We start from the raw sequence: 14,699 nt of genomic DNA, 5'->3' as shown, positions 1-14,699 counted from the left end.
ACCTAGACAGCATATTCAAAAGCAGAGACATTACTTTGCCGACTAAGGTCCGTCTAGTCAAGGCTATGGTTTTTCCTGTGGTCACGTATGGATGTGAGAGTTGGACTGTGAAGAAGGCTGAGCGCTGAAGAATTGATGCTTTTGAACTGTGGTGCTGGAGAAGACTCTTGAGAGTCTCTTGGATTGCAAGGAGATCCAACCAGTCCATTCTGAAGGAAATCAGCCCTGGGATTTCTTTGGAAGGAATGATGCTAAAGCTGAAACTCCAGTACTTTGGCCACCTCATGCGAAGAGTTGACTCATTGGAAAAGAGTCTGATGCTGGGAGGGATTGGGGGCAGGAGGAGTAGGGGATGACAAAGGATGAGATGGCTGGATAGCATCACTGACTCAATGGACGTGAGTCTGAGTGAACTCCGGGTGATGGTGATGGACAGGGAGGCCTGGTGTGCTGCGATTCATGGGGTCGCAAAGAGTGGGACATGACTGCGCGACTAAACTGAACTGAAATACAGAAAAAGCACTGGACAAAGTGAAACTTTTTCTATCCCTTTTAGTATAAAAACTCTCAGCTAAGTAAAAAGAGAAGAAAAATTCTTGAATAAAGGGCATGTGTGAAAAACCTACAGGTAATATTGTACTTAAAGCTAAAGACTAAATGCTTTTCTTTACAATAAAGAACAAAACAGAAACATCTACTGTGATGGTTAATTTCATTTATCCATTGACTGGATCTTGTGGTGTCCAGATATTCTGGTTATTTCTGTGACAGTGTTTTCTTTTTGATAAGATTAACATTTAAATGGGAGGCTGATTAAAGCAGATTATCTTCCTTTGAGTAGGTGGCTCTAATCCACTCAGTGGAAGAAATGAACAGAACAAAAAGATTGGCCCTCCTGAGTGTAAGACAGAATTCTTGCCTGACAAACATAAGCTCTTCCTGGGTCTTGAGCATACAGAACTTCCAGAGGAACTACACCATAGGTGCCTCCTGTTTCTCAGGCATTCCAGGTGGCACTAGTGGTAAAGAACCAACCTGCCAATGGGGGGAGGCAAGATATGCCAGTTCAATGCCTTGGCCTGGAAGATCCACTAGAGTCAGAAATGGCAATGTGCTCCAGTACTGTGGCTTGGGAAATCCCATTGACAGAAGAGCCTGACGGGCTATAGAGTCAGACACGACTGAGCGACTAAATACAAACAGACTCAGAGTGGAACTAAACCATCCGGTCTTCTGGTTTTCCAGCTTGCAAACAAACTTCACAGACTGTGGAACTTAAACACCTCCATAATTATATGAGCTGACTCCTTAAATAAATCTATGTGTGGTGGACTTTCTTGGTGGTTCAGTGGTTAAGAATCTGCCTGCAAATTCAGGGTACATGGGTTCTATCCCTGGCCCAGGAAGATTCCACATGTGCCACTATTACAGAAGCCCGCAGGCCCTAGAATCTGTGCACTGCAACAGAAGAAGCCTGCAAAGCATAACTAGAGAACAGCCCCTACTTGAAGCAACTAAAGAAAGCCTATGCAGCAACAAAGACCAAGCACAGACAAAAATTAAAAATCAATAAATCTCTGTGTATATGCATATATATATACACACACATACACATACACAAACACCCTATTATTATTTTTCTTGGGAGAAACCTGACTGATATGTTTGCTCTCATCATTTTATTCAGTATCACACCAAGGTCCTAGTCAGTACATCAAGAAAAGAAAAGTTTGGAAAGAAAGAAGTAAAGTTCCCTGCTCCTCATCTACCCCTAATCTTTTTTTTCCCCTCCAGATTTCTCTTCAACATTATACTGGAACTCCTAATCTGAACAGCAATTAAAAAGAAGAAAGAGGGATGTACGTACAAGAAAGTGATGCCATAATTGCATTAACTTACTTCAATTCATCTATGTAACCTCTCTGAAAAGAGAAAAAGGGTAAAGGAGGGAGAACCAGAGAAGCAGATGGAGTGGGGAGGGAGAGGGTACTTTAAATACTATATTAAGCCCACTAGTCCTAAAAATATATGACCACAAACAATAAAATCAATCCAGCTTAGAATAGCTGATGGAAGTTGGTAAAACCTACAGAAATAAAATGTTACTCATAAGTAATCTGTCAAAGACAAAAATAAAGCATAATGCTTAAGAAAAATAAAGGCATATAGTAAATGCTTCTTTGGTTTTCTTTAGGAATAAACTGAGCAAGGATGAAAGGCTTCAGAGAAACAATAGCTAGAAAAGAATTAAATAGCTAATAAATAACAATAACCTAACAAATGGGAAGAATAAGTAGTAATTCCCATTTTTAGAATGCAAATTACACATGGATTCATACAAACCACTAAGCAAAATGATACATATATGTTTAAAAAAAAACACCCCATATGTAAAGGTAGGTATATTGAGGGTATATTTGCCAATATATGACTTCTGCCCTTAGAAAAGTAATATCCAAGGAACTTTACTGAATATTTAATAATCCAGAGAATCATCTAAGATATAAAATCAACAAATCAAATTATAGATTTATATATATTATATATATATATATATATATATATAAAACATCATCCCTTTTCTTTAACAAACCAACCAATCAATAAAATAAACACGACCATAAGTTTATATATATTTGTATAAACATGGAGGTCACTCAAGGCTTATTGACCTTGAATCCCATGTGATGGTAAACAGATGACGAGAGATCGACAACTTCTTTCTTAAATCATATTTGGACTTTTTTTAACTGCTGCAACAATCATGTTATACTTTTACAACTGGAAAAGATTAAGAAAGAAAATTTAAATTCAACGGAAAAATAAATTACCATTAAAATAGAAAAGAAGGCTAGTTGGTCTTAAAAATTAAAATCTAGCTAAGAATATAAGAGAAAACACCCTTATTTTAATGACAGCTACCCAAAGAATCTTTAATGTCCACTTAGAAAAACAAGGCATTGGTAATCTTTGGCAAGGTACTCCTGAATATATCCTCATGCCAGCAAACATCTCAAACTAACTGAATCTCTTTCTTGGATCACAAAACTATTCACTTCATTTCCTGCCAAGCAAAATAGAGGAAAATGCATGCTTTACACTTTGAAGCAAAATGCCTTGTTAAGTCTTTACTTAATTGTAGGGGTGGTGCAATAAATCCCCATGTGTTAACAAGTTGTGGTCTACAATGTAGTCATCTATTTTATTTCAGGAATGGTATTACATTTTCTGTCTGTTCAGCAAGTTTAAAAGGAAAAGAAAAAGGCAGGGGGGTGGCGCCTAAAAGAGGCTGAGGGAAGCTCTGACCAAAGCTGAAAAAGAAGAATAAGCCTGCACAGAAACATGTGACCTACAGTTTTGGCTTAAATTTCACTTGCTGAATTCTTGATCTAAACCAATTTCTTTTCCATAACATACACTGGGGAAATGTCAATCTATCCAGTACATCTCCAACTATGCAAAGAATATTTTAAAACAAAGATTTATAATTTTTCTATAATAAACTGCCATATTCTATCTCCTGTAACTGACCAAAATGGATAAAATGCAGTCTCCCATCTGTCCTTAACTGAGCATATTAGTGAATTCAAATAACAGAGCAGAAGACAAATTCAAATCTAAATAAGTACTCACTTTTACAGTTTCTTCTGTGTTAAGTTTATTTCCTTTAACCAAGACAATTTGGAAAGGATTGTTATTTTCCCAAACATGCTGGTAAAAAATGAAAAAATACAGGGTATTAATGTTTAATTTTAATTAAGAATTCATTTAATTACTCATTTCTTAATATTTAATTAAGAAATGAATATTTGAGGCCAACAATGAAACTGCCTTGTCAGTTCGCATGTGCACCGGTAAAATAATGAAAATACAACTCTGAACTAACAACTGAAAACCACATATATTAACTTAAGCATCACAACCACTAGCCCTTAGTTCTCAAGGTAAAACAATACTGCTACAAAATTCACTAGACACCATAAACAAATGGTATTAAAAGCTTTGGATAAATAAAGAATTGACAACATAAATTAATATACAGGTAATATATTAATTATCAAGGAATGGTTTTTCTTAAGACAGAAGAACTATTTAAAAACTGTTAAGTACTCCAATGAACACAAATTTAAAGGTCTGCTTTATAAAAATATTATATGCTAGAAGAAATGTCTTTGTTACATTTAAAGTCTAAAAGTTCAATAAGAAGAAAACAGACAAATTACACCAAAACACTATTATAAGCTAATACAAATGAGATATACCAGAAAATCAACTATCTCAGCACACTTAACTTTTCTACTGGAATGCCTCAACTTGCTCTCTGAAGTCTCACATTTAGCTCTAATCTCAAAATATACTCAATTTGAGGGCATTTTTATTTAGCAACTAAAGATAATCAAAAACATAAATGACCTATTGAGAATCATATGTAGCTTGGGTATGGAAAAATAACAGTAGCTTTAAAAATTACTATTAATAAATGGTGATGGATCTTTAGCAAAACATGAATTAAGTTTCCATAGGAGAACTGAGCAAAGAATATGTGTGGGAGGATTAAGCATACAAGCTAACAACAGCAACAACAACAAAAAAAATCACATGGCTTTTAAGGTCACCAAAAGTTCATATGTGAAACTTACAGAAATAATTCGAGTTTTCTTTGGTGGTAAAGGAAGAGGAAGGTTAGATGAATTTCGATTTATGGCAGCCTCTATGGCAACCATTTCCTGTTCATACAGCTTCTTGATCTTGCAACACTCCACAAGTATAAAATGGGGCAATGTTCTGTTCATCACACAGTTCCGGATATACTACAGTGGCAAGGGAGAGTAAGGCAAGGATTTTCAAACAAAACTTAAATCAAGAGAAAAATAAAATTAAGCTGAACAACATTAGAACAATGTTGAAAGTCTATATCAACAATTCAATGTCAAAGATATGAGAAATTAAAATCAAAACATAAAATAGCTATCATTAAGTGAACACCTAAGTATCTAAGAACTAGATACTTCTATGTCAAGCTAATCTTCTTAACTCTGGAAAACAGATTTTCCCCCTTTAATAGATTATAGAACTAAAAACCCAAAGGCTAAGTTACACATCTAGTATCTCTAAGACCTGGATTTAAATCCACCTGATTGAATTTTTTTGTTTGCTAAACCTTACAGAAATATGTGTCACAGTATATATGTTGTTTTGTTTTTTTTCCTCTTTTCTGCACTCCATACTTGACAGGATGACCAACTGGCATACTTTTCCAGGGGCAGAACTTGATCATAGATTGTGATGCTACAGGGCAAGCTCTGGCCAGTAAGTGAAAAAAGGTGAATATGCAGTACATGAGTAGCCATTTTTTTAAAGTCCTGAGGTGGCCAGCTTTCCATGGATCCCTGAGGTAGACATGGTACCTTATCAGCACAGACCTCAAGGCAACCATTAGTGTCTTTACACCAAAAACCTACTGACTATCCAAGTGTGATGCTCCGTTTCATTTCCATGAAACCAAAATAACTCTCCAGAGGCATATAAAGAAAAGGGTGATTGTTTACGATACCAGTGATTCTAACAAAATGAATAAAAAGACAATGTATTCCTTACCAGAATAAATTTCCTATACAGATATAAAGTGTGATTCACTTTAGATAGTATAAAGTATACAGTATACTGCATTCAATTTAGAACCTCTGAAAATACATTTCTGATATTAAAAAAAAAAATTTCAAGAATGGCCTATATGTGGGAGTTAACATGATACTATGATAAATATATTCATGCAAAAACTTTTCACTATGAAAGATGCATCATTCCATTTCTTTCAAAGTCCTTCGCCTACATTCTACATTTTCTTTCTCACACAACCTTGCACACAAAAAAAACCATAACAAAATGCACACATGCTTTTAGTTTTCCTTGTAATAACAAATTCCAGTTTGGGCAAAACAATATACTTTCCCCTTGCTAAGGTTTTTTTAAAAAAGTATTAAAGAAGCAGAAGGCTACTTAAAAGATGGCAGAACATGAATGGAAGAAGTCAATACTTTTATGTTACCACCAAGCACTTTTCATCTTCTTCCTCTCAGGGTTAGAGTTCAAACTGTCAGAATGCCACAGATCCCAAAGCTTTGCATGAAGGTTATAACTGCCAGAAGATTTTCTACCTACTAAACCAAGAACTAAAGGCTACACTAAATACCTGAAAAAAAGAGAAGGGAGATATAAAATCCCCTTTTACCTGGCTAATAAAGCAGAGCTCCTTGTCAAAAGAGACATCACTTCATAATTGGCAGGTCATTATCCCTCTTGCTTCATACAAACACCAAAAATCACAAATAAAAGTAATCAAATACTTTTCTAAAATTCAGTTACTATTTACCTCTAACGTGTCACTTAGTCTATTATTCTTTATGCAACAACTATTTTCAGTCTCCAAATGTAATTTCAACAAAAATATCTTCAAGTTCCTTGAAGGCAAAATCAGGATTCTCCTCTTTAAATAGCGTACCTTATGGTTGGGGAAGGCATCTCTCACTACATGTATCTTAAAAATACTCCAAAAATAATCTGAGGCACTTGAATGCTCTGCATAAGACATCTACTCAAAGAATTCATAAATGGTAAATTGACAGTTAAAACACATACCTGGAACTGAATTAGCGAGTGATCACCAAACACATATTCTACTCTCCCACTGACTTGCAACACATAGTCATAAGGGCTAACTTCATCTTCTTTCCCATGAATAGTTAGACGTTTTTGGATTGCCAATTCATTTATTTTGATAGGATTCATATTAGGAGATACCTGAAAACTAAACACATCCTAAAAAGGAGGGTAGAAAAAAGAAAGCAATTTTATATTTACAGTGAAAATATCACTCTTTACATTGGTACTTAGTAGTAGTATTATTTATACCACATTGTATCCAACGAGACACAATGCTTACACATATACACCCTTTACATTTAATGTTTCAGTACATTTTCTTCACTCCTACCAATCTTGGAAAATCATTTTTTAACCTAAATGAATACTTTGTTACAATTCATCTCATGTTTACTATAGTGTCCCCACATGCTGGTTCCCAATGCTGGTCATCAGCAGTGATGCTGAAATGGCCAAAGAAGGATTCTACAGAACCGGGCAGGGAGGGAATACACGCGTGATGGTTACCAAACGTACTTTACTCTGAAATTTTGCCATTCCTAACATGAATGTTTATTCAATTACAAAATAGTGTTGGTAATGAATCACGGTATAGGGTACTTTTAAAGGAATAACAGCCTTAAAAAAAGCTATAAACTCTATGTGACCTGCCAAATTGATTTAATAACTTTAAATTTTACTATTCTACATGATCCAAAACTCTTTTGATTTAGCCTCTGATAAACAGGTAGCCAGAAGAAAAGGAGACTAAGGAGAGATATAGATATATTTCAATTAGCTGAATACATGGCATGTACAATAAAGGGAGACTGAACGGATACTTATTCAAATAAGAAAGTATAACCAGAATACCAGAAATCACAGAAAGCCACTACGAATTTCTTTTAATTTTTTAAATACAATATTTAAATGTGTTCTTGCTCCCAATGAAAATATGCTATCAATATTTTATAAGCAGAACACTCCCCATAGCTAATGGATATATCAGGTTAGGGACACAGGCTATAAAGAATGGTGAAAGAATTATTATATAAAGAGCCTGCCAAGATGATCTCTAAACTCCTTTTACTGTTAAGTTCTATGACTGCTTGGAATCCAGTAAGATTTCACAATGAAATCTTTTTTTCATTTTTTCTGACTTTAGAACATTTCTTTTCACATATAATCAATCTGTTACAATGATGATCACGGGGCTTCCCTGGTACCTCAGACAGTAAAGAATCTGTCTGCAATGTAGGAGATTCGATCCCTGGGTTGGGAAGATCCCCTGGAGAATGCAATGGCTACCCACTCCAGTAATCTTGCCTGGAGAATTCCACAGACAGACAGAGGAGCCTGGAAGGCTACAGTTAGTTCACGGCCTTGCAGTCAGACACCACTGAGTGACTAACACATGTACACATAATAACGATCATATTAAAATGTATATATCTAGTAGAGATTTGACCCATATGTGATGAAATTCAGACTGACCTAGATTTCACAAATAGCCCACAGTCAGTATTTTCAAGCTGGATTCTAATTACCTTCTAAGAGTGAAATTCCTATTTCAGCTCTTTCAACAATGCACGATTCTTTACCACTGAGTCACCTGGAAAGCCCTCAATATAGAACAGTTACTGATAAAGGTTTTGTCATTTTTATCACAGTAACTGAAGGACAAAACAAAATATCCCTGCTCTCATACCCTAATTCTAAGGCCAGAGCCTAAATGATAAAATGAGTATACTTGAAACAAAAGGAGAAACAGAATTTAGCTTGTGAAATTCTATGACCATTCAGATACAGACTAACTGTATATATTCTCTATTATAATGCCCAATTCCATATCAGCACGTAGATCACATATTCATAGAATGCAAAATTGAGAAAATAGAAAAAAGCGCTCTTTTGATCAAATCTTTCATTTTATAAACAAGAGAAAAACAACATGAGAAAATAAATTATATCTACATTAAATTATATCTACATTATTTACAACCATGATTGGCAAACTTTTTCTCTAAAGAACTAGACTTTACTGACAAAAAATGAGTCTCGATTGCATATTCTTCCTTTTCTTTCTTTTTAACATCCCTTCAAAATTGTTTGAGTTTTCTACATAACCTTAAAAACCATTCAAAAACACTGCAGTTTCTGGACCCTGATATAGACAAAAATGCATCAAAAAACTGTATGTGTGCAAAGGATATGTCACTTTAGATTGTCATACCTAATCCTAAAATATATTTCCATCTTAAGTCTAAAATGATCTTTGACAGTGTTTACTAGGTGAGCAACAGCCTCCTCTAAGATTGGTGCTGCATTCTGGGAAAATTCACAGGTTTATTATAAAGTATTTCTTAATATAATACTACCTGACAATTTTCAAAATGAACAGCCACAATGAGCTTTCCTCCATAAAGTTTATCTTCTAAATTTTCAGGGATGGATGGTTCAAGCTCAGGTGGATAGGTATGCTTTAGCCAATCCATCCAAGATAATCCCACAAGCGACTGAATCTTTTCCTCACTGAATCTGCGCATTTTTATTCGGAATTCATTCACTTCAGGATCCTTCAAGGCATCAAATTCATGCAGACCTAAACAAAAATTTTAAAGGTGTCATTTTGAGTACCTACCAATAAAGAGAATACAAAATATACTTAAGGAAAGCTAATTTGGATGCTCGATTTTTATGAAATTTAAAAAAAAACTAGGCAGGAAAATATTATGAAACATAAGAATACTCAAGATAAAATAATGAATTTCATGTATAGAAGATGAACATACAATTAAGATTTCAAAAGAGTACAAACTTGAAACCACTTAAAGAAATATAGTTGGTTACCAATTAAAAAAAGATAATCACTGAAACTCACACTACCATTTTAAAACTACGCCTGAAAAGAGCTGCATGTTTTCTTTAAAAATCAAAATAGTTAAAATATCTAACAAAGGCTAAGAATCTGAAAATGTTACAAATAAGCCTAAAAGTCAAGCTATTACTGAAAACTCAGTAAACTTAAATTTTATAAACTTTTCGTTTACTGTGACTTTCCAACAATCGTTACAGTACATCAATTAGTAAAAAATCTCATAAATATAAAATTCTTTGTTGCATGTAATTATGAGTTACTTCTGCCATGAAGTGACATATAACAGCTTTTTCATAGCTTATACTTATTCTAATAAATAATTCTAGAAATTTAAAATAAACTGAACATGTACACATTTTTACATGTACATTAATTTTTACGTATCAGACTGGCAAACACTTTGATAAAACCTTGAGCTGTAAGGGGTAGAAGAGAAATGAGCATATTTAATAATTTATTAAAAATTACACATACAAACACACATTTTGACCTGGAATTCCAACAGGAGACTTAGGACTAACCAGTGAAAGCCAAATATGCTCCCAAAACTAATCACGGAAGATGCCTAGCTTCTTCTGGGCCTACCTCCAGCTTCCCACCGCCAACAACTTCTAATCAGGCAAACAGGAAAGTCAACCACTTTCTCCAGAATGAAACTAAACGACTCCCCTGCCTGACTCTGAGTTACTGCCAAACACAAAGTTTCTTTATTTTGGCAAGCTGTGATTAAATACTATGTTCTCAAATTTGAGTGGTTATTTTCCACACACCTATGGAAATTTTTCCATAGTAATGTATGGTTTTTCCAGTAGTCATGTATGGATGTGAGAGTTGGACTTTAAAGAAAGCTAAGGGTCAAAGAATTGATGTTTTTGAACTGTGGTGTTAGAGAAGACTCTTGAGAGTCACTTGGGCTGCAAGGAGATCCAACCAGTCCATCCTAAAGGAAATCAGTACTAAATATTCACTGGAAGGACTGACGCTGAAGCTGAAACTCGAATACTCTGGCCACCTAATGTGAAGAACTGACTCACCTGAAAAGACCCTGATGCTGGGAAAGATCGAAGGTGGGAGGAGAAGGGGATGACAGAGGATGAGATGGTTGGATGACATCACCAACTTGATGGACATGAGTTTGAGCAAGCTCTGGGACTTGGTGATGGACAGGGAAGCCTGGCGTGCTGCAGCCAAGAGTCGGACACAACTCAGCGACTGAACTGAACTGAACTGAACTGATGGAAATAACTGTTCAAGTAACATGATAGAAGTACAAAAATGTTCACTGTTGCTTTCTTTATTATAAATAAGAAATTGGAAATAACCTAAATATAATCATTAAGACATGGGTTAAAAAGTTAAGGTATACCCATACAGCAATGCCACAATGGTACAAGTGATAAAATGAATAAAATGTTCTGTTATTAGGGGGAAAGGTCACAGATATATTAAATTTACAAAGCAGGGACAGAATGGGTCTCACAAGATTCCTTTTATGCAAATTCAAAAGAAAGAATATAGAATATGTATACATTTTTGCCTTGGAAAGAAACTTGAGATAGTATTAACAACATTTTATAGTGTTGGAGAGAGAAGCACAGTAAAGCAAGTTGTTACTGTTGATTCCACAAAACACAACCAATATCATATTAAAAAAATATATTGTATCATTTGAATATATATATATGTTAGAGTATTACCTTGATAGCACACTTATCAGCATTGTCTACTGACATTAAAAGTTATCATTTTTAAAATATTAGCATTGATTTGTGATATTAAATATAAAAAATGTTTTAAGTTACATAATACAACAAAGGTAAAATCCTGAGGGTAAAATGTAATTTCATGGATACTTTAACAAATTACTCTAAATCAGTTATGAAGGAACCATAATTTAAGTTAATGGCTACAGGATCTATAAGAAGTAGGTAGAGACATTTATAAAGTAGATTTGACAGGACTTTTTTTTTTTTAGTAGATAAAGGGTAGATCATTTGATTTTTGTTAGATCTTCTCACAATCCATTTCCATTCCCCAATGTGAATAGTTTTTCTAAACTGAAAATGTAATGCTGTAATGCCCCTATTTAAATCCTTTCAATAGCTTCCCAAGTGCTCGTATGAGTTCTCTACTTTTTATATGACTTGGATAGGCCTGCATACTCTGAAACTGGTTGCCTTTCTGAACTTCCTGCTTATCCTGGCTGTCCCCGTCAACAAATCATAGTCAATTTCTTTTATTCCTTGAATAGACTATCTTTCACATATGCCATTCTCATTTGCTTTTCCTTCTTCCAACCCCATTCACCTGGTCAACTCCTAATGAGCACTGAAATCTCACTTTAAGAGCATCTTCCTGTCTTACCTAGCTGAGAGAGGTGACCCTCCTCAACTCAGAGCTGCAAAGTCCACATCACCTAAGTTCCCTGCTATGGTTCTCAAGTAAAAACACTCAAAATAAACTGCTGAATTGCAATGCTATCATTTTGGTCATTTTTTTCAATATATTACAAATATAGAACTCTTTCCATAAAACTATGAGAGTCAACTGAAAAGTACACATTTCTTTCATTTATTTCAGACTCACTAAATCCCAATCTCTGAGAATTCGTATTTTAAGAAACTGATGAATGGGCACCTAATCTGTGACAAAGGAGATGAGAATATTCGATGGAGAAAAGACAGACTCTTTAATAAGTGGGAAAACTGGACAGCTATATGTAAAGGAATGAAATTACAGATGTAGAAACAAGCTTATGGTAATGGTCACTGGGGGATGGGCAGGGGGGAAGGAATTGAGAGGTTAAGATTGACATATATACACTGCTACATATAAAATGTATAAGCAACTAGAACCTGCTATATAACACAGGAAACACTATTCAGTAATGTGTAATGGTCTATATGGGAAAAAAATCTAAAATAGAGTGGCTATATGTGTATGTATAATTGAGTCACTTTACTGTACACCTGAAACTAACACAACATTGTAAATCAACTATGCTCTAATAAACTTTTTTTAAAAAAGAAGAAACTGTAGAAGCCTGAATTGGGGAACTCCTACAAAGATTTCTTAAAAGTAGAATCTTTTTCAAAAATAAAAAAGTTAGGCTGAGTAATTTTAAACCTAGTTAATTCCCTATGTATCTCGTGTACGAAAATTTGATAGCAAAGCTTAAATCTTAAGAGTACTGTATAGTTTACAATCAAATAGAATTTTTTATATTAAAAAGCATTGAATGAACAATTTCTACATACTACAGATACCTTTAAAATCCTTGGACTATATATTTCCGTCATTTTAAGGAATATTAAGGGGAAAAAGGAAGTGTTCAGATACCTTTATCAGAATGCTGACAAAATTCTCTGATCAAGATTTACTGCTGGGTGTTTGAAGAAATTAAGGAAAGAGTGACAAGTACCTTCACTACAGAGAATAATCAGAGCCCCAGCATCAACGCTGTAAATAATTATTTAGAATACAGAGAAAATACAATGATTAGTCATATCATTTTTCAGGAAAAGGTATTTTTAGACCCATCAGGGCAGTTATGTCTGTAAAGGGTCTATTCTTTTCTTTGAGGAGGAAGAGGCAGCAAACTCTCGCTCCTCAAGTTAAACTGAAAGAATTGTTTATTGTTTTCCCAGGAGGCATGACCTCACCAAGTCCCGGTTGTAGTCATCACATACAAATCAGCAACTGCAAAACTTGACTTGTTGAGTATTTAGTGGAAATTCACTCTAAAACATCAAAACAGATTTACTCAACTTCGTAAATGAACGTTAGTGTTTGAATTTTTGTATACAATCATAATACTAGCTATCCTAAAGTATTGAGGATCTGAAGTATATAAAACTTATCATTCAAGTTGCAAAACATACTGAATAAAACCTTTGTACAATAAGCTTTATACCAGATAAAATATGATGCATTGTTTAAAGAAAGAAAAATTCAATTCTAATATATATTAGATCCCTGTGCTAAAGTTAGAATTGTCAAATTTTTAAAAAAAGTATGTCCTTTCTATTTGAATTTTAGATAGTGAATGACTTTTTAGCAATAAGAGTATAACATGAATCTCCTGTATTTTTATATGATAAATCTGACAAGCACAGATCAACATAATGGTGGCTCATGAATCCATATGCTTTGGAAATCAAAATCCAAATAGAACACAATGATCTAAGTTTTCAAAAGATGGTCAGTCTCAAAAAGACATCTATACGTTAACTGATAAATGTTAACTCTATCTGTGACGTGAACCTTTTGAATTATCAAATATTTCAGCTTGTCTAAAAATCAGCAGAAAAATAAAGACAAACAGTATTTCATAAACAACTATAAAACCCTTAAAAATAACTGTATCAAAATATTATCAGGGGATATTCTTATTCTGGATAAGATGATAAGTGATTTTTTATTCTTTCTACTTTTATATACACTCTTCAACTCAAAGGAAAAACTTCTAATGGAGACTACAGTTTTTAAAAAATCTTTGAAGCTCTAGAAAATAGGAATGCTTTCTACTGAAGCTATCAAAATATTTTTAAAAGATCTGTAAGGTATACAATTACAAAGCTACTTAATGGGGGAAAAAGTTACTGCCAAAGCAAACTAGTTATAATCTGAAATAATCAAACGTTTTTAAAACACAGAGTGTCACATATAAATCAATAAGCTTCTGTTCTAAGCACTCAGAGAATTTAGTCCCCCAATGTAATTTTAACTACAGGGTAAGATCAAAGAAAAGTATCTTACAGAGAATTGTACTATAGTATCCTGAATTTGGACTAAGATCATGGCATCTGGTACCATCACTTCATGGGAAATAGATGGGGAAACAGTGGAAACAGTGGCAGACTTTATTTTGGGGGGCTCCAAAATCACTGCAGATGGTGATTGCAGCCATAAAATTAAAAGACGCTTACTCCTTGGAAGGAAAGATATGACCAACCTTTCAAAAGCAGAGACATTACTTTGCCAACAAAGGTCCGTCTAGTTAAGGCTATGGTTTTTCCATTGGTCATGCATGGATGTAAGAGTTGGACTGTGAAGAAGGCTGAGCGCTGAAGAATTGATGCTTTTGAGCTGTGGTGTTGGAGAAGACTCTTGAGAGTCCCTTGGACTGCAAGGAGATCCAACCAGTCCATCCTAAAGGAGACCAGTCTGGGTGTTCACT

The 14,699-nt window shown here is 34.4% G+C and overlaps 1 protein-coding gene across 1 annotated transcript in view; it reads right to left on the bottom strand.

Moving 5' to 3' along the window:
- PIK3CB (phosphatidylinositol-4,5-bisphosphate 3-kinase catalytic subunit beta) overlaps window positions 1–14,699 on the bottom strand; it is a 179,170-nt gene that overhangs the window by 77,031 nt on the left and 87,440 nt on the right. Inside the window, exons 5-8 of the mRNA XM_018049899.1 lie at window positions 9,021–9,244; window positions 6,640–6,819; window positions 4,641–4,811; window positions 3,634–3,711 (exon numbers count right to left, since the gene is read on the bottom strand). Of these exons, the coding sequence (XP_017905388.1) occupies window positions 3,634–3,711; window positions 4,641–4,811; window positions 6,640–6,819; window positions 9,021–9,244 (653 nt within the window). The remainder of the gene's footprint in view (window positions 1–3,633; window positions 3,712–4,640; window positions 4,812–6,639; window positions 6,820–9,020; window positions 9,245–14,699) is intronic.

The sequence above is a fragment of the Capra hircus genome, chromosome 1, assembly GCF_001704415.2.
Source record: "Capra hircus breed San Clemente chromosome 1, ASM170441v1, whole genome shotgun sequence".
Lineage (NCBI taxonomy): Eukaryota > Metazoa > Chordata > Mammalia > Artiodactyla > Bovidae > Capra > Capra hircus.
This window is presented reverse-complemented; position numbering and strand designations above follow the sequence as displayed.